Genomic DNA, 21,162 nt, shown 5'->3' on the forward strand with positions numbered 1-21,162 from the left:
AAAAGAAATGAACATTTGAAAATTTGAGAATTTTGTCACAGGCAGCCTTTTGTATTCATATCCCCATAGGGCAATTCAAGAAAAAGTAACAATTCATCAATCGGGGGTATTTAGGTGCTTAATGTGTGCAATGCACTATATGCCTTTTGGATAGAATTTCCACCTGCATAGGGGCAATTATGATTTTTCAATTGACAAAAAAAGAATGGCTTTTCATTTTAAATACCTCCTAAATTATTGCGGTATTTGCTAAGCAGGTACTATGCACCAGACACTGCATTAAGCGTTGGGGTGGACACAAGCAAATCGTGTTGGACACAGTCCCTGCCCCACATGGGGCTCACTCAATCCCCATTTTACAGATGAGGTGATGGAGGCACAGAGAAGTGAAGTGAGTTGCCTAAGGTCACACAGCAGACAAATGGTGGAGCCGGAATTAGAACCCATGACTTTCTGGATGCAGGTAAATAAACTACTGCCACTAAATTTTCAGAATCATCCCCGCTATGAAAGGTTTTGAGGAATTCCTTCCCATTGCTTGTCATGTTGCAGAGAATTTCATTGCTCTACCATCAGTAGCTTACAGGCCACTGAAAAAGCTTCCCTGTCTTCCATGCCTTAAGCTAATTTGTCTTAAATCCTTTTTCATTTAGCTTAATTTAAGGTGTAGCCTGAATGGAACATTCAAATCATTCTTCTCGACCCTGCTCTCTTGCCTGTGTTATCTTTCCATTTATTTTTGTCATCCAAAGTTAGAAGAGAACTTGAGAATCACTTATTTAGTCTTCCCTTGCCTCCAGTTAGAGTGATGCTTAAACGATATAGTACTAATAATTATTGATCCAATCTTAGTACTAGCTGGGGATGAGTACTGCCTTACCCTTGGTAACCTGTCCTTATGTTTAATCACCCCGGTGGGTAGGAAATATTTCTGTAAACCAAACCCAATGGGCTGCAATTTAACCCCGTTTCCTCTAGGTCAACTGTCTATGGAGAAAATCTCGACAGTCTCCTCACAAACACATTCCATATACCTCTTTCTTGTCCTGGTTAAAAATCACTTTAAATTCACCTCAGAAGACGTGTATACTCATTTCACTGCTCACCTCAGAAGGCAATCAAATTACTGTACCTTTTCAAAACTTCAACTCCCCAAAATGCCTTCATAGGGCCCTGTGAAGGTTAACTTGATTTTTCCTGCGTACATGTATTTAACTGTTATTATTTATCTTCACAGAGGCAAATTGGCACTGCATATTTTGTTGAACAACAAATAACAACATTCTGTTCTCTGCACAAACTCTTGTGGGATTCTTCTGAGAACCACTGCAACCAAAACCCTAGCCACAATCATCGTGGGCCAGCTATTGAAGAACACAGCTAATCAACCATACATGACCAGAACCTTTAAATGGCTTCATACATGGCACAAGGCGGTCATGTTTTCTGCTGTATGTCAGATACAAGAGAATTTAGGGGAATAATGTCATGACTTCTCCATGATACTTGGAGTGAACATGATACTGGCATCTACTAAAAAAAGTTTGCTTGTTCTGAAAACTGAGCAATAGGCTAAGCATACTCAACAGTGAGATAGTGAGCTATCTCATTTTTGGGGGTCCTTTTTGAATTCTTTCCCCATCACTCATGGAGTAAACCATGGCTGTGAACTAGGTCTTCTACCTAATTAAAATATGTCTTTTAGTGAGAACATTCTGAAGACCTTATGAGTTTCATCTCTAAAGGAGAGCAACTTCACTCACACCCAGTAAGCCACAGCGCTAGCAAAACTTTTTTTTTAGGATATATTGAAATATTAGTTGAAATGATTCAGTTATTTAAGTATGGATTCTAAAAATAAATGACAGTGCCTAAAGCCATGTGAAGATAGATGGAAAATGTATCTGTTGAGCACCTTTTATATGCCAAGTGCTGTTCTAAGCATTGGGGTAGAAGATAATCAGGTTGGACCCAATCTCTGGCCCATATATGGGACTAACATTGTAGGTAAGAGGGAGTAGGATTTAATCCCCATTTTGCAGAAGAGGAAACTGAGGCACAGAGAAGTGAAGCAAGCCTGTGTCTGAGAGCCACTTGCCTCTTTGGTTCTATTCCCCGCAACCTCTGGAATCCAGAAAGAGTTTCTCCAGCCTACTGTATTCCTCCATCACCTTTTCCCCTTCCCTTGTTCCCTCTTTCCTCCTCCTCCTTTCTCTTTCCCCTTCCCTACTCCTTCCCTAGAGAACCTGTGAAGTCCAGTGGAAAGAACACGGGCCTAGGAGTCAGAGGATCTGGGTTCTAATCCCATCTCTGTCAATCGCTTGCTATTCGACTTTAGCAAGACCAGCTAATCAGACTGGAACCAACCCAAGTCCCCCGTGGGGCTCACAGTCTTAATCCCCATTTGACAGGTGAGGTAACTGAGGTCCAGGGAAGCGAAATGACTTGCCCAAGGTCCCAAAGCAGACAAGTGACTGAGAAGGGATTAGGACCCACGTCTCTGATGCCCAGGCCAATACCGTACCCAATAGGCCATGCTGCTTCTCAATACTTTACCAATGACCACAAAAGTTAAGTCTTGACAATTTCCTGTGTCACTTTAACATACTAAAATAGAGGGTTGAAATAGGGTGCCACTCAGTTGAAAAATGGAAATACGATTGTTAGAGTTCAAGAAAAATTCCCTGATTTTCTATATGAATCAGTTGCTTTTGTGCTTAATAGTAGCAGTTAAATGGATGAAATCAATTAATCAGCAAAGAGACAGTGATGAAACAGATGCTACATGTCTTTAGTTTTTATTAAGACTGTGAGCCCCACGTGGGACAGGAACTTTGGCCAACTTTCATTCATTCATTCAATCGTATTGAATGCATGGCCTCATCAGGCCAACCTGATGAGCTTGCAGCTACCCCAATGCTTGAAACAGTACTTGGCACGTAGTAAGCATTTCACAAATACCACCAGAACCAGCATGACCTAGTGGATAGAACACGGACCTGGGTTCTAATCCTGGCACCGCCACTTGTCTACTGTGTGACCTTGGACAAGTCACTTCACTTCTCTGGGTCTCAGTTACCTCATCTGGAAAATGGGGATTAAGACTGTGAGTCCCATGTGGGACAGGGACTGGGTCCAACCCAATTTGCTTGTGTCCATCCCAGTGATTAGTTCAGTGCCTGGTACACAGAAAGTGCTTAACAATACCACAGTCATTATTATTATTACCATCATTATTATTACCTCAACTCTGGTCAGCCCTAATACTGCGATGGCAACTCGGACACTGCTGCTCTCTAGGGTCCCTGTGACCTTTCTCCGTTCATATTCAAGAGCAGACATTTGCTGCTGTGCTGCAATGGCCAGAGCCCTTTCCCTGGCTTCGTTAACCAGTGGGATCTTGAGGTTTTCTTCCAGAGTTTCGTGGAGCCCACACTTCAAATATAGAACTTGGGCTCTTTTGTTGCTCTCTAGGACAAACAAAAACAGCATTTATGATTAAGATCACATTCATGTTAAAGCTCAGTAAATCAGTTCAATTTATTAAGTACTTACTATGTGCAGAATCATTCATATTTATTGAGCATTTGCTGTGTGCAGAATTAATCAAGTATTGAGCACTTTGTTCAGAATTAATCATATTTATTGAGTGCTTACTGTGTGCAGGGCACTGTACTAAGGTTTGGGAGAGGACAATTAATATAATGGGCACATTTCCTGCCCACAGCGAGCTTACAGTCTAGAGGAATACTGTAATAAGCGCTTGGGAGAGTATAATATAACAGAGTTGGTAGACATGTTCTCTGCCCACAGTGAGTTTCAGTCTAGATTAAATATGAGGTTAGATTAAATAGGTTAAAGATTAAATATTTTCAGACCACTGTAAAACATGGCTTATTTTGAGTTTCAAAGGTCATTTGAGTTTGAAACTGTTTACTAAAATGTATTTCAGTTTTGCTACAATCTAATTTAAGGTAACAAAATACATGAAAAAGGCATCATAGCTCATACATCTAACAAAAGGGGTTGAAACGTGTCATTTCATGATAATTGAGACCAGGAATGCCAAGGCTGAAGATTCCCAAAATTAAGGAGAGATTGTCACCAAGCCAAGAATATCTATACATCCTGAAAAATCTATACTCTCTCATGCACAAACCATCCCAAATCCATCACTAGCTTCTCCAAAGGTAGTGTGCGATTCCTCTAACACTTCATTAATCTTCTCAATTCACCTTTCAAGGATGGGGCTTTGTGAAGAGTAGACCATGGAGCTTTTGAAACTGTTCCTCACCAAAAGCTCATTTTTAAAATCCTGAACAGTCTTGGGAATAAAAGGAATGCTCTGTCATTGACTGAAAAAACTGCTGAAAGGAAAGAAAGAGTGGGGAATAAGGGGGAACTTTTGGGGATGAAGAAGTGTAAATAGAAGGATTTTTTACTTGTTTGTCTTATGGTATTTGTTAAACCTTACTATGTGCCAGGCACTGTACTACGTAAGCGTTTAATCCCTTTTCCACACAGGGCTCACAGCCTTAATCCCCATTTTATAGATGAGGTAACTGAGGCATAGAGAAGTGAAGTGACTTGCCCAAAGTCACCAGGCAGAGAGGTGGTGGAGCCGGAATTAGAACCAAAGTCCTTACTGCCAGGCGTGTGCTTTATCCACTAGGCAACAATGTTTCCCTAGAGGATAAGGGGAATGATGCAGCTTTTATATGAGGAGCAAAGATGAGATTGAGACCAGTTTGGGAAGACACAGTCCAAGAGGACATGATTGAAGTTGATCAAACCATGAAGAATGGATAGAGTGGATAGGGCAGAATCCAGGACAGAACCCAGAAAGACAGTCTCTTTTGTGGGCTCCTCCTCTGCCTCCCATCTCCTCCCACACCCACCTATGGGTGTCCCTCAAGCTCCCCTTCTATTGTCCATCTACACTCACTCTCTTGGAGAACTCATTCGCTCCCATGGCTTCAACTACCATCTCTATATGGATGATTGCCAAATCTTCATCTGCTGCCCTGATCTCTCTTCCTCTCTGCAGTCTCACATTTCCTCCTGCCTTCAAGACACCTCTACTTTGATTTCCTGCCATCACCTCCTCAAATTTAACATGTCCAAAATAGAACTCCTTATCTTCCCACCCAAACCCTGCCCTGCCTGACTTTCCCATCACTGTAGACAACACTACCATCATTCCTGTCTCACAAGCCCATACCTTTGGTGTTATCCTTGACTCCTCTCTCTCATTCAACCCACATTTTCAACCTATCACTAAATCCTGTCAGTTCAACCTTCACAGCATTGTTAAAATCCCCTTGTTTCTCTCCATCCAAACTGCTGCCACGTTGATCCAAGCACTTATCCCCACCCACCTCAATTACTGTATCAGCCTCCTTGCTGACCTCCCTGCCTCCGGTCTCTTCCCACTCCAATCCATACTTCAATCTGTTGCCTAGATCATTTTTTACAAAAATGCTCAAGTCTACATTTCTGCACTCCTCAAGAATCTCCAGTGGTTGTCCATCCACCTCCTCATCAAACAGAAACCCCTCACCATTGGCTTTAAAGCAGTCAATCACCTTGCCCCCTCTTACCTCACCTCCCTAATCTCCTACTACAACAAACCCACACACTTCACTTCTCTAATACTAACCTTCTCCCTGTAACTCAATCTCATCAATCTCATTGCCAACCTCTCACTCACTTCCTGCCTCTGGCTTGGAATTCCCTCCCTCTTCATATCTGTCAGGCATTTATTCTCCCCCTCTTCAAAGCCTTATTGAAGGCACATCTCTTCCAAGAGGCCTTCCTTAAGTCATTTCCTTTTCTTACTTTCCCTTCTGCATCACTCTGACTTGTTCCCTTTATTCGTCCTTCACCCCCAGCACTCCCCTACTTATACACAATTCATTTATTTATATTTATGTCTGCCTCCCCTTCTAGATTGTAAACTTATTGTGGGCAGGGAATGTGTCTGTTATATGGTGTACTGTACTCTTTCAAGTGCTTTGTATAGTGCTCTGCATAGTTACTGCTCAATAAAAGATTGGTTGAATTTCTCTGTGCCTCTGTTTTCTCATCTGTAAAATGGGGATTCAATACCCATTTCCCCCTCTTACTTAGACTGTGAGCTCTATGTGGGACCTGATTATTTTATATCCACCCCAGTGCTTGGAACAGTGCTTGACACATAGTTGGTGCTTAATTAAGGGTATGAAATGATTCAATTGGTATTATCCCTATTCTACAGAGTCGCATAAATCTCTTCAAAACTGGTACTACAATACTTCCCTCTTGAGGAGCTTCATCAATAACCCTTGAAGTAGTTGTATAGGAGGATATGAAGATGATAATGAATTATTGTGCAGAAATGATGACTGTGCTATGGCCTGAGAAAAGGATCGATGTAGACCAAAGTAATGTCCCTGGAAATCCTTACACACCAAGAGAAAGAGAGAAAGAGAAAGAGAGAGATGGATAGAAAGAAAGCAAGGATAGAGGAAAAAAATAAAGGAAGAGAGTGAGGTGGTGGGGAGAAGAGGTAGCGAGGAAGAGAGAAAGTGTGATAGATTTCCAGATAGATTAAAATTATAAAAGAAATATATAACTTGTAAAGAAATAACTAAATGCACTCTAATTCAACACCCAGCAGTGAAGCTGATAACATCCACTCTGCTTTCCTAGTGCATTATTATGAAATCTTACTCCATTCTTTCTACATTCTATCCTAACAGTATAATCTCATGACTTTTAAAAAAAGGATTTCTTCTTTTGAATACTATCTCCTTACCTGCAGCACTATTGATGATTTGCAGGACATTTGGGCTGTCCATGGTAAGTAAGTGTGAAGACAGGGGAATGGTGCTCGTTCCATCAACCATGCATAAAAATTCTCCAATCTGAAAAACAAGATGTGTGCCTTTTAATTTCAGGTATTGTTGATGAACTATATTTAAAGCAGCGTTGCCTAGTGGAAAGAGCATGGGTCTGGGAATCAGAGGACCTGAGTTCAATCCCGGCTCTACCACTTGTCTGCTGCGTGACTTTGGCAACTCACTTCACTTCTCTGTGCCTCACTTCCCTCATCTGTAAAATGAGGATTAAGACTGTGAGCCCCATGTGGGATGGGGACTGTGTCCAACCTGATCACACTGTATCTACCCCAGTGCTTGGCGCATAGTAAGTGCTTAACAAATGCCACATTTAGCATTATTATTAATTACCTATCCTTTCCTAAAAGATACGTCTTAGCACTCAGAGTGCTATTTTCAAGAGAAAAATCACTTGTCTTGCCCAGAAGGAGCTAGCATACTTGGATGGCCCTGAAACCAACTTGCTCTATTGGGTATTCCCACACCTCCTGGGTTTTGGGGGGGATTAATTGTCCACTAGTTGATTAGTCTCTTCGGGGGAATCTCCAGATTTGACCAGGGGTCAGGGTTTGCAGAAGCAGAGGAGGTAGACAACTGCCAACTGATAGTAGACCAAAATGTAACACAACTTCCTTCTCCAAAGATCTTCATCATTAATTGAGCACCTGCTTTGTACAGAACACTGTACTAAGCACTTGGGAGAGTACAACAGCGTTGGCAGATACGTTCCCTGTCCACAGAAGTTGCTGCAATATAAACCATAAATAATGACATTTTACAACAATAATCACTTTAAGCATTAAAATTAGACCTGCAGAAGAAAAAATAGCTCCTCTAAGTGTTATTATCTATTATTTACTCAACCCTACTGCAGAAAAGTACAGTTTGTGCTCTGAATAATAATGTATTGTGCAACTAAAATGAGATTGAATTTCATAATACATAAATATACTTTGGAAAGCCTATCTTTTGATTTTGAAATTCATAGCCTAATGGTTCCCCAGTGTTATACTGTAATGCAATAGAAGAGGATTATATCTTTCATATGCTCTGTACAAAAATCAAAAAAACACTATTAGTCACTTATTTGGATTGTATCTGAATATAACTTTCTAAATACCAAGCAACTCTCACATCCATACTTAACTTTAAATCAATTGATCATATTTATTGAGTGCTTACTGTGTGCAAAGCACTTAGGAGAGTATAACAGAATTGTGGGCATATTTTGCATCCACAAGAAGCATGCTATGTTGCCAACTTGTACTTCCCAAGCACTTAGTACAGTGCTCTGCATACAGTAAGTGCTCAATAAATATGACTGAATGAATGACTACATGTATTAAGGCTGTCATCAATTATGTGGAATTCAGTCCTTCACGTATTGTATGAAAAAGATTCAGGTTTAGTTTTCAGAACAAAGGTTTTTTGACAGATTATGCACAACGTCTTACTTCACAAAGAGGATAAAGATAATTTCCTAGTCCAGAAAATATATACCCTTCTTGATTTGATTTTAATTAACAGGGAATCAATCAATCAGTCGTATTTATTGAGCGTTTACTGTGTGCAGAGCATTGTACTAAGCGCTTGGGAAGTACAAGTTGGCAACATATACAGTCCCTACCCAACAGTGGGCTCACAGTCTAAAAGGGGGAGACAGAGAACAAAACCATACTAACAAAATAAAATAGAATAGATGTGTACAAGTAAAATAAATTTAAAAATAGAGTAATAAATATGTACAAACATATATACATATATACAGGTGCTGTGGAGAAGGGAAGGAGGTAAGATGAGGGGGATGGAGAGGGGGGCGAGGGGGAGAGGAAGGAAGGGGCTCAGTCTGGGAAGGCCTCCTGGAGGAGGTGAGCTCTCAGTAGGGCCTTGAAGGGAGGAAGAGAGCTAACTTGGCGGATGGGCAAAGGGAGGGCATTCCAGGCCCGGGGAGGGGAAAAGACATCTTGGCTTGAGCTGTCATAATATATTAGGATTCTAGATTTTAAGGAAGGAAGAAAAGAGGCCAAAAAGAATTAAAAAAATGAAAATTAAGAAAGTAAATTTCAATAAGCTTAGGGTTCTGGAAACAAAACTGAGAATTTCCTCAAGGGAATGTCAACTTAACTTGAGACTGGACTCTCTTCAAATACAACATATTCCCTCTTCCATATTCAGAATATTTCTTTGAGATCCCCAAATCATTTTCAACTCTTGCTGAAAATATTACCCCAACAGCCAGTTTTTGAAAAACGTAATTTAAATCTACATCTTAAAAATTAGCCAAGCAACAATGCACTACATTGTCTTATTTTTATTATTTGCAAACATTCTTAATGTTTCTCTCCTCCTTTAAAGTGGAAGTTCCTCGAGGAAAGGAACTTCATTATTTGGTACTTCCCAAGCACTTAGTACAGAGCAGCACACCAAGTGAGTGCTCAAAACCTGTTGCCACTACTACTATTACTACAACTAAAAGAAAAAGCTGTACACTAGAGAAACATCTTCAAATTCTAATTTTTTATGGCAGTAACAGCTGAATAAGCAAGGGGTGGGGGAAACAATGATATAATAAAGGTTGACATCAGGGAAAGACTTAAAAAATATTTTTCAATTTGGTTCAAATTTCTATTATTCCAAGTGGCCCTAATTTACCTTTTATTTGGGGTCATGACCTTCTAATCTCCCCCATAAGTACAAAAACTACCATGCTTAACAGCTTGCATTTATGAGAGCTAATAAAAGCAAGATTATTACAATTTTATGGCATTTTTATTTCTTTTTCTAAAGCTAAAACCATTATTTACTGAATGAAGAAATTTCTGAGGCCAATCTCATCTGCTTTCCTCAAATTAATGACACCCTGAAGAGTCAATATGAACAGAATAGAATATTTCTGTAAAACTTTTCCCCAGTTATTCTGTTTAATACCCTCGCTCAATATGACCCAATGTCATTGAAATCTTAGTTATTAAAATTTCATTCAATTATAATGTGATCTTCTAAAAGAACACTGTTCTCTCAGTTCAGGTCAATTCAGCCAATTGAAAAAACACAACAAACATTAGGAAATTAATCTTGATTTACAAAACTAATGTGATGACACAAAAAATGGAATATATATTGACAGTCCACCCTAGTATGAGGGAAATGAAGAAATTACTTAGCAGAAAGCTCTATCACAATTTTTACTATCCAAACCAACTGTGCAACATAAAACGAATCAGCCAAGATAGACCAATATCAATAATGGTATTTATTGAAAGCCTATTCTGTGCAAAGCACTGTACTAAGTACATTGGGAGAATTCTATAGAGTTGGTAGATACAATTCCTGCCCTCAATTTAGTGGATACAGGACTTGTATATTAGGAATATTATATATAAATTATAAATATATATATATATATATATATCAGTGGTATTTATGAAGCACTTGCCATGTGCAGAGCACTGTACTAAGTGCTTGGAAGAGTAATATACAACAATACAACAGAGTTGGTAGACATGTTCCTTGCCCATGAGGAGATTACAGCCTACAGTTCTCTCCTTTCCAGTTCTCTACTCCTTCTCGCCCTAACTGAAACATGGCTGTCGCCGGACGACACAGTCTCTTCTGCTGCTCTCTGCAGTGCAGGCCTCTTCTTCTCCCACTCCCCCAGACTCACTGGAAAAGGAGTAGGTGTCGGTTTCCTTCTCGCCCCCCAATGTCGCTTTCGCACTATCCCTCCTCCCCCTTCCCTTTCCTTCCCTTCCTTTGAATCCCACATTATTCGCCTCTACCACCCCCTCCAGATTCTTGTAGCCGTCATCTACCACCCTCCCGGCCCCACTTCCAACTTCTTTAACGACTTTGACCCCTTCCTCACCTTCCTTCTCTCCTTCTCCATGCCCACTCTGATCCTCGGAGACTTCAATATCCACATGGATATCCCTAACGACTCCTCTGCCGCCCGCCTTCTATCTCTCCTTGACGCTGCCAACCTCTTCCTCCACCCCACCTCGCCCACTCACCAACTTGGTCATACCCTCGACCTCATCATCTCCTACCGCTGCACTGTGTCCACCCTCACCAACTCTGTAATCCCTCTCTCTGATCATAATCTTCTCACCTGCCTCCTCACTCACACTCCTTTCCCCTGTAAATCCGTATTACTCCCTCACAGAGATCTCCGCTCTCTGGACCCCACCCATCTTTCGGAGCGCCTCACACCCCACCTTGCCGCCCTCTCCTCTCTACCCAGTCTTGATGATCAGATTACTGCTCTCAACTCTACCCTTTCTACTCAGCTAGACTCACTCACTCCCCTTTCCCTTCGCCGCTCTCGCACCACTAACCCACAGCCCTGGATCACTGCCACTGTCCGCCTCCTTCGCTCTTATGCTCGAGCTGCCGAACGCTGCTGGCGAAAGTCTAAACACCATGCCAACCTCGTTCACTTCAAGTTTATCCTTTCCTGCCTTAACTCAGCCCTCTCTTCTGCCAGACAAAACTATTTCTCCTCCCTTATTGACACCCATGCCCATCACCCCCGCCAGCTCTTCCGTACATTCAACTCCCTTCTCAGGCCCCCGGTTCTTCCCGCTCCTCCTTCCCACACCCCCAACGATCTGGCCTCCTACTTCATTAACAAAATTAAATCCATCAGGTCCGACCTCCCCAAAGTCTCTTCCCCCCTTTCTCCATCCCCCCGGCTCTCAACACTCTCTGCTACTCTCCCATCCTTCCCAGCAGTATCCTCAGAGGAACTCTCCTCCCTCCTCTCAAGTGCTACTCCGGCCACCTGTGCTTCTGACCCCATTCCCTCTCATCTTATGAAATCTCTCGCTCCATCCCTTCTCCCCTCCTTAACTTCCATCTTCAACCGCTCACTCTCCACTGGTTCCTTCCCCTCTGCCTTAAAACATGCCCATGTCTCTCCCATCCTAAAAAAACCCTCTCTTGACCCCACCTCACCTTCTAGTTATCGTCCCGTATCCCTCCTACCATTCCTTTCCAAACTCCTTGAACGAGTTGTCTACACGCGCTGCCTAGAATTCCTCAACAACAACTCTCTCCTCGACCCCCTCCAGTCTGGCTTCCGTCCCCTTCATTCCACGGAAACTGCCCTCTCAAAGGTCACCAATGACCTCCTGCTTGCCAAATCCAACGGCTCATATTCTGTCCTAATCCTCCTCGACCTCTCAGCTGCCTTTGACACTGTGGACCACCCCCTTCTCCTCAACACGCTATCTGACCTTGGCTTCACAGACTCTGTCCTCTCCTGGTTCTCCTCTTATCTCTCCGGTCGTTCTTTCTCAGTCTCTTTTGCAGGCTCCTCCTCCCCCTTCCATCCTCTTACTGTGGGGGTTCCCCAAGGTTCAGTGCTTGGTCCCCTTCTGTTCTCAATCTACACTCACTCCCTTGGTGACCTCATTCGCTCCCACGGCTTCAACTATCATCTCTACGCTGATGACACCCAGATCTACATCTCTGCCCCTGCTCTCTCCCCCTCCCTCCAGGCTCGCATCTCCTCCTGCCTTCAGGACATCTCCATCTGGATGTCCGCCCGCCACCTAAAGCTCAACATGTCGAAGACTGAGCTCCTTGTCTTCCCTCCCAAACCTTGTCCTCTCCCTTACTTTCCCATCTCTGTTGACGGCACTACCATCCTTCCCGTCTCACAAGCCCGCAACCTTGGTGTCATCCTCGACTCCGCTCTCTCATTCACCCCTCACATCCAAGCCGTCACCAAAACCTGCCGGTCTCAGCTCCGCAACATTGCCAAGATCCGCCCTTTCCTCTCCATCCAAACCGCTACCCTGCTCATTCAAGCTCTCATCCTATCCCGTCTGGACTACTGCACCAGCCTTCTCTCTGATCTCCCATCCTCGTGTCTCTCTCCACTTCAATCCATACTTCATGCTGCTGCCCGGATTATCTTTGTCCAGAAACGCTCTGGGCATATTACTCCCCTCCTCAAAAATCTCCAGTGGCTACCAATCAATCTGCGCATCAGGCAGAAACTCCTCACCCTGGGCTTCAAGGCTCTCCATCACCTCGCCCCCTCCTACCTCACCTCCCTTCTCTCCTTCTACTGCCCAGCCCGCAACCTCCGCTCCTCCACCGCTAATCTCCTCACTGTACCTCGTTCTCGCCTGTCCCGCCGTCGACCCCCGGCCCACGTCATCCCCTGGGCCTGGAATGCCCTCCCTCTGCCCCTCCGCCAAGCTAGCTCTCTTCCTCCCTTCAAGGCCCTGCTGAGAGCTCACCTCCTCCAGGAGGCCTTCCCAGACTGAGCCCCTTCCTTCCTCTCCCCCTCGTCCCCCTCTCCATCCCCCCATCTTACCTCCTTCCCTTCCCCACAGCACCTGTATATATGTATATATGGTTGTACATATTTATTACTCTATTTATTTATTTATTTATTTTACTTGTACATTTCTATCCTATTTATTTTATTTTGTTGGTATGTTTGGTTCTATTCTCTGTCTCCCCCTTTTAGACTGTGAGCCCACTGTTGGGCAGGGACTGTCTCTATGTGTTGCCAATTTGTACTTCCCAAGCGCTTAGTACAGTGCTCTGCACATAGTAAGCGCTCAATAAATATGATTGATTGATTGATTGATACAGGAGACATGGGGGTGTATTGAGGTAGGGTGGGGGTGTATAAACCTATAAATGTATACAGCAGTGAGAAGAAAGAGCCTGTGCTTGGGAGTCAGAGGTCATGGGTTCTAATCCCGGCTCCACCACATATCTGCTGTGTGACCTTGGGTAAGTCACTTAACTTCTCTGAGCCTCAGTTACCTCATCTGTAAAATGGGGATTAAGACTGTGAGCCCCACGTGGGACAACCTGATCCCTTGTATTCCCCTCGCCCCCCACACTTAGAACAGTGCTTCGCACATAGTAAGTGCTTAACAAATGCCATCATTATTATAGGTATATACACACACATACACAGTCTTTTAGACTGTGAGCCCACTGTTGGGTAGGGACTGTCTCTGTATGTTGCCAACTTGTACTTCCCAAGCGCTTAGTACAGTGCTCTGCACACAGTATGCGCTCAATACGATTGATGATGATGATGATGATGATGATACAGAGAGAGCCCTCCTCTCTATATTCTATATATATTTAAATATAAGGAACAATAGTGCTTCCAGTTGTCATCTCAGGAAAGGGAAGGGTGGCTACCCTAAAAATACACAACTATTTAGTTAGGAGAATATCACATGCCATAGGATATTATTCTCCCACATTTTTACAATGTGAATTTCCCCATTGGTGACAAGGTAGAAGAGACTGAGGTACAGTGAGAAGGTCAGCTTTAGAAGAGCAGAGTGTGTGGGCTAGGTTTTTGTGAGGCAGGATGGGGGCAAGGTGCTTGACTGCTTTAAAGCCAACAGAGTAAGGAATTCCACTTGGGAATAGCTCATCCTGAGGCCAGACTCGGGAATAAGGAGGGAGATTGCTCATTTAAGCTTGCTGTCGGCAGGGTACATGTCCACCAAACTCTGTTGCACTGCAGTCTCTCGAGCGCTTAGTACAGTGCTCTGCACACAGTAAGGGTTCAATGAATACCACTGATTGATTGACTGATTCAGAGACTATTATGGAAGGCAAAGGGATCTAGGCATTGGGTATGGAGGCTCCCAAAATTCCTGGTCATATATAGTCTCTGCTAGTACTTAGTGTTTGGCTGGTAATTTCATTCCATTCGAATAACACCACATCAAAGAGAGAAACCAAAGATTGTATTCTCTTCTTACCTCGTTGTTGCTCAGAATGATGCCACAATAGCGCTTTTGTAGATCAAAAGGAAGAAAGTAAATATCTAGCACTGAAGAACTTTCGGCTTCCAGGAATAGTGATTTCACTGGGCAGAAGAACTCTTTTAGAAAACCAGATTGATTTGCTGACAAAACATGATTTAGAGTTTGTTTGTATACAGTATCTTAAAGCTGGTAAAGATAAAATAGTTGTTCCAACTAGAGATTAAGATTTTTAGATTACAAGAAAACCACACACTACAGAAAAAGAGATGTGTCGCTAAATTTGAGCTTCCAAATTAATTCTTTTTGCATTTCTAAGCCTGATGAATGAAAACACCACATTTTGAACAGCTTTAAAAGTGAAAAATCTAAAAAGGAAATTCTCGATAGTGATGGCTTCTCTTCTGGATCTCTGAAAACATAATTTAATGCGCTCAATACCTATGTAAATGAGCCTTAATAGAGACCAAATCATGGCCTGGTGGAAATCAGATGGTATTGGGAGTCAGAAAACCTGGGTCCTAGAGCCAACTCCATCACTTGTCTGCTGTGTGACCTTGGGTCAGTCACATAACTGCTCCGGGCCCCAGTTTCTCATCTTGGACTGTAAGTCTTATTGAGGGCAGGAACTGTGTCTGATCTGAGGATCAATCCCAGAGCTTGACATGTAATAACTGCATGATAAATAGCACTATTCTTAATATTAATACTATTATCATTGTTGTTACTAAGAAAAATAGAGTAAATCACTTTTAATGTGTTTCTCTACTTGCAATGTACTTCCAGGTATTGTTAATTAAACTAGGCTGGTTTACAGTACAGAGAGAAGGCTCTGACCATGGGAAGCTCGTTGTGGGGAGGGAATGTGTCTGTTTATTGTTTTCTTGTACTCTACCAAGTGTTCAGTATAGTGCTCTGCAGCCAGTAAGCGCTCAATAAATTTGACTGACTGACAAGGGGTGGAGGTAAATCTCAATCCATTCCCAACTCCAACCTGCTTCCTGCCACCATATTCCCTGATTCTAGGGACCACTACCCTTTCCAAGCAGCAAGATGGGTTTGGAAAAAAAAAAAATGATCTGAATGAAAAAATTTCAAAGAAGTACTTTCATTCCATTAAAGTAGTCAATATTTTATGTAATCTAAAAATTAAATGTCTGAACCACAGATTTGGGCTTATGAAATGCATTGATATATGTTTTATTAAAGATACTTACATGTTTGGGGGAAGGTTTCTTGGGTATGAGACCCATATTCATGTCTACTAGTATTTATAATGGTTTCATAACTGCAAAACAAGAGAGGGGAGGGGTTCCAAATTAGCAAAGGAGCGTGCTCTAGAAGTAACAATAACTTCATTACTGTATCTGTACAGAAAATCTCCTGGACAAGCTGAAATTTCAAAAAGGTTTTGTAGACGGACAGACCTGGGATCACCATCATCAGTGCTATTCATTAGGCACTTAGTATGTACAGAGTACTGTACTAAGCACTTGGGAGAGTCCAATCCAGAGTTGGCAGACACATTCCCTGCCCTCAGGGATCTGGGGAATCTGAAGCAGGAAGGGAGCTCCAGGGGGGAGGAAGCGTGCGAATCGGAAGAGAAGGTGGGAGAGGCGAGAATGTGATTCACTGAGAAGGTGATCTTGGAAGGAATAGAGAGAATATGTATAAAGCAATACAACAATATACTTCACTTTCAGCTCTAATATTCTCTTTATTCCTACTAAGATATATATGCTAAAAACGACATATAGTAAGCATTTAAGAAATACCATCATCATTATTATTATGTATGTATATGCAGGTATAATAGTAATATATCATATAATGATAATATTGTTATGTATGCATATATAGGCATACATAGTAATCATAATGATGATGGTATTTCTTAAGTGCATACTATGTGCCAAGCACTGTTCTATGTGCCCCAGCAGGTTGTCAGGTTGTCCCACGTGGGGCTCACAGACTTAATCTCCATTTTACAGATGAGAGAACTGAGGCACAGAGAAGTGAAGTGACTTGCCCAAAGTCACACAGCTGATAAGTAGCGGAGCTGAGATTAGAATACATGACCTCTGACTCCCAGACCCATGCTCTTTCCACTAGGCAATGCTGCTTTAGGAGCCGGGATTAGAACCTGTGACCTCTGACTCCCAAGCCTGGGCTCTTTCCACAAAGCCACACCACCCTGCTTCATCAAGCTCTACTTCTAATATGCAACATGGATATCACGCAAGGAAATTCCACTTGCTGGAAGCATTGGAAAGGTATGCAGAGCTTTCAGAGCATGCTGAGATTAGATTGTACACATGGGAGATGTTGTATACTGTATCTTATCTGGACCTTGGCCCAGAGTTTGCAAAACTAATAAATGAATATCCACAATAAAATCATGCACTTTATCATCACCATCAGTGGTATTAATTGAGCGTTTACTGCGAATGAATATCACAATGAAAATATACACTTTATCCTCATCAATTGTATTTATTGAGAGCATACTGTGTGCAGAGCACTGTACTAAGCTCTCGGGAGCGTACAATACAAGAGTATTGATAGACACATTCTCAGTCCACATTTTATCTTCTATTATCGTTGATACAATATTATTATTGAAGCAGCATGGCCTAATGGAAAAAGCACTGGCCTGGGAGTCAGAGGACCTGGGTTCTAATGCAGACTCTGCCACATCCCTGCTGTGTGACCTTAAGCGAGTCACTTAACTTCTCTGGGCCTCAGTTACCTCATCTGTAAAATGGAAATTAAATCCTGCTCCCTCCTGTGTGGGACAGAGACCGTATCCAACCTGGTGAACTTGTACCTACCCCAGTGCTTAGAAGAGTGCTTGGCACATAGTAAGTGCTTAACAAGTACCATAATAATAATTATTATACACATTTTCAAATTTCTGGTGGGCTCTCTATTGCATGATCTCAGCCTGTCAGGACTCCTCTCTACATATTAATCTTCATGGGGCAAATCCATGGGAGTACAACTAGCATGAATGTCAGGCTCAGCAGAATCCAGAATCAAACAATAGGCTTCGTTCTGCCAGTGGATAATTGGAATGAAAAGAAAAAAATCACATATCTTCCCTTCAGCAAGACTATTAATAATAACGATGGCATTTGTTAAGCGCTTACTATGTGCAAAGCACTGTTCTAAGTGCTGGGGGGGATACAAGGTGATCAGGTTGTCCCACAGTCTTAATCCCCATTTTACAGATGAGGTAACTGAGGCACAGAGAAATTAAGTGACTTGCCCAAAGTCACACAGCTGACAAGCGGTGGAGCCGGGATTTGAACTCATGACCTCCGACTCCCAAGCTCGTGTTCAGCAGCACTGAGCCATGTTGCTTCTCAACATATACCTAAAATTATAATGATCTCGTGACAGCTATTAGAATATTTCTGCCTGACAAATCCATAGGGAAAAAGAAAAACACGTAGTCAAATATAGAGAGTTCATTCTAGAACCATTTTGGAAATTCAAGTGGAGCAAATAAATTAACTCCTCCTGGAACTATAGTTAAAAATATCCATGCTCAAAAAGAAATGCTGAACAGAATTCATATTTTTTCCCCTAAAATGTCTGATAAAAATCAAAAACCTGATGGTTATCTGAACTGATTCAACCTTTTGGTGAGGTAAAATCATCATGGGCACCTAAAGTATTGATTTGGTGTTAAAAATCATTATGCCTTTCATTTAAAAGAGCAATATTTCGCAATACTCTAATTACAGCATAAACTATTGCAGTGCTGTTGAGGGAAATGTTGGTTCAAACAGGAGCTACTTACTTCATCAATAAACTTAGCAAGATAAGAAGCAAGGGACTGAATTATTTATTAGGGAAAAAAAGAATTCAGGAAAACTGCTTATTGATGCATTCATGAGCAACAAGTAAAGAACTAAGCAAAAATTATTTGAAATCTTCTATTCTGGAGGATGTTGTCTGTGCTACCAACTCAAAACCCAAGGTACTGATTCATGAAAGCCTAAAATAATATTTCAAAATTTTCAGGGCCCATTTTACCACAGATTGAATCTCCCAACAGAGTTTTAATTACACTAAACAAGTCTGCAATCGAACGACTGACAAGAAAATTGTATACTGAGTTCATAGCGAAAGTTTAATTTCTTTATTTCCAAATATATTGACTCCCCTCTGAATCAACGCTTTATCACGGCAGGAGAATTTGTGTACACTGATGAAGCTTAGAGCTATGCCATATAGAGCTACCCATAATGAAATGAAAAGCCAAAGGTCAAAGTTGATTCAACTGTGCTTAGCAGCAACAGCATGGGAAAGAGTCAAAGGCAAATGATCAAGTGATCAAAACAATGAACAAGGACGGAGGAAGAGACTCAGGTTTTCACTGCATGGAAGAAGGCAGTGGTAAATCGCTTCCGTATCTTTACCAAGAAAACTCTATGGATACACATACCAGAATGACTTTATGACAGAAGAGGGGACCTTCTTAAGAAGGGGGAGTCCATAGAGTTGCTACAGGTCGGAAACGACTCACCGGCGCTTGAGGAAGAAATATATTGAATGTGATTGAATCCAGTGCTGAAATCATTATTACTAGTATTTTTGATGTTATGCGAACAGTATACCCCGGATTTTTGGTGTTGAGGCAATCAATTGTATTTATGGAGTGCTTACTGTGAAACGCACTGTCCTAAGCAATTGGAAGACATAAGACTATGCTTTGTTACTATAAAAGTAATTGAATCATACAGCCTATACAAGAAGCGAGTGCTTGGACACTTTAAGGATACATTTAAAATTATACTTAGAGTCACTGAGTGCATTTTCTAATGATACTCAAACTGAAAAGAATGGGTTCATGCAAATACAGAGGTATGAATCACATCTAATTATGGTCTTCCCTTAATCCATAGTATATCCACTGCCAGCTACCGATATTTCTTTTCACTTTGAAGTCCTCATTCTCTTCCAGTACCATAGTACTTCTTAAGGCCTTAGTACAAGTGCTTAGTATAGTGCTCCGCACATAGTAAATGCTCAATAAATACGATTGAATGAATGAAAGGTCCAAGGTTTCTAAGCAAGCAAATGTGAGAATCTACAATCCACAGGAGGAAAAATAACAATGAAAATAAGCTTGTTGACTTGGATTCAGAGAACTGGATAACTAACAACTCATAGCAACTAGGCCACACAGAAGCAAAAATCCTCAAAAATCCTCAAAAATCTCCAGTGGCTACCAATCAACCTATGCATCAGGCAGAAACTCCTCACACTCGGCTTCAAGGTTCTCCATCACCTCGCACCCTCCTACCTCACTTCCCTTCTCTCCTTCTACTGCCCAGCCCACACCCTCCACTCCTCTGCCGCTAATCTCCTCACCGTGCCTCGTTCTCGCCTGTCCCGCCGTCAACCCCCGGCCCCCATCATTCCCCTGGCCTGGAATGCCCTCCCTCCCAACATCCACCAAGCTAGCTCTCTTCCTCCCTTCAAGGCCCTACTGAGAGCTCACCTCCTCCAGGAAGCCTTCCCAGACTGAGCCCCCTCCTTTCTCGCTCCCTCCTCTCCCTTCCATCCCCCCCGCCTTACCTCCTTCCCTTCCCCACAGCACCTGTATATATGTACATATGTTTCTACGTATTTATTACTCTATTTATTTATTTATTTTACTTGTACATATTTATTCTGCTTATTTTATTTTGTTAATATGTTTTGTTTTGTTCTCTGTCTCCCCTTTCAAGACTGTGAGCCCACTGTTGGGTTAGGACTGTCTCTTTATGTTGTCAACTTGTACTTCCCAAGCACTTAGTACAGTGCTCTGCACACAGTAAGCGCTCAATAAATACGATTGAATGAATGAATGAATGAATGAATGAAAGCAGTGTGGTCTAGTGGCTAGAGAACAGGTCTGGGATTCAGAAGGACCTGGGTTCTAGCCCCAGCTTCACCACTTGTCTGCTGCGTGACCTTGAGCAAGTCACTTAATTTCTCCATCCCTCAGTTACCTCATCTGTAAAATGGGGATTAAGACTGTGAGCCCCATGTGGGACAAACCTGATTAGCTTGTACCTACCCAGAGCTTGGTACAGTGCCTGGTACAGAGTAAATACTTAAATACCACAAAAAATAAAAAAAAATAAAAAAAATTCAGAGTTCACACTACTTCAATGTTTCAGTCATAAATCATCCATGTCTTAATTCAGTGGTCTTTACATTCCATTTTCTTTTTTGCCAGATGATTTACAGTTTAATAATAATAATTATTATGGTATTTGTTAAGTGCTTACTATGTGCCAGGCACTGTACTAAGCACTGGGGTGGATACAAGCAAATAGGGTTGGACACACTCCCTGACCCATGTGGGGTTCACAGTTTCAATCCCCATTTTACAGATGAAGCAACTGAGGCACAGAGAAGTGAAGTGATTTGCCCAAGCTCACACAGCAGGCAAGTAGCAGAGCACATCTTAACAAGATGAAAAATGTAAAAAGAAAAAATATTTATTGTTAAGACCAAGTTACTGCATCCAG

General features: G+C 42.0%; 1 protein-coding gene across 1 annotated transcript in view; it reads right to left on the reverse strand.

The window, feature by feature from the left end:
• CFAP47 (cilia and flagella associated protein 47) overlaps positions 1-21,162 on the reverse strand; it is a 271,714-nt gene that overhangs the window by 124,207 nt on the left and 126,345 nt on the right. Inside the window, exons 41-44 of the mRNA XM_038760124.1 lie at positions 15,850-15,920; positions 14,630-14,775; positions 6,797-6,905; positions 3,244-3,470 (exon numbers count right to left, since the gene is read on the reverse strand). Of these exons, the coding sequence (XP_038616052.1) occupies positions 3,244-3,470; positions 6,797-6,905; positions 14,630-14,775; positions 15,850-15,920 (553 nt within the window). The remainder of the gene's footprint in view (positions 1-3,243; positions 3,471-6,796; positions 6,906-14,629; positions 14,776-15,849; positions 15,921-21,162) is intronic.

Source organism: Tachyglossus aculeatus, chromosome 18 (genome assembly GCF_015852505.1).
Source record: "Tachyglossus aculeatus isolate mTacAcu1 chromosome 18, mTacAcu1.pri, whole genome shotgun sequence".
NCBI classification, from domain to species: domain Eukaryota; kingdom Metazoa; phylum Chordata; class Mammalia; order Monotremata; family Tachyglossidae; genus Tachyglossus; species Tachyglossus aculeatus.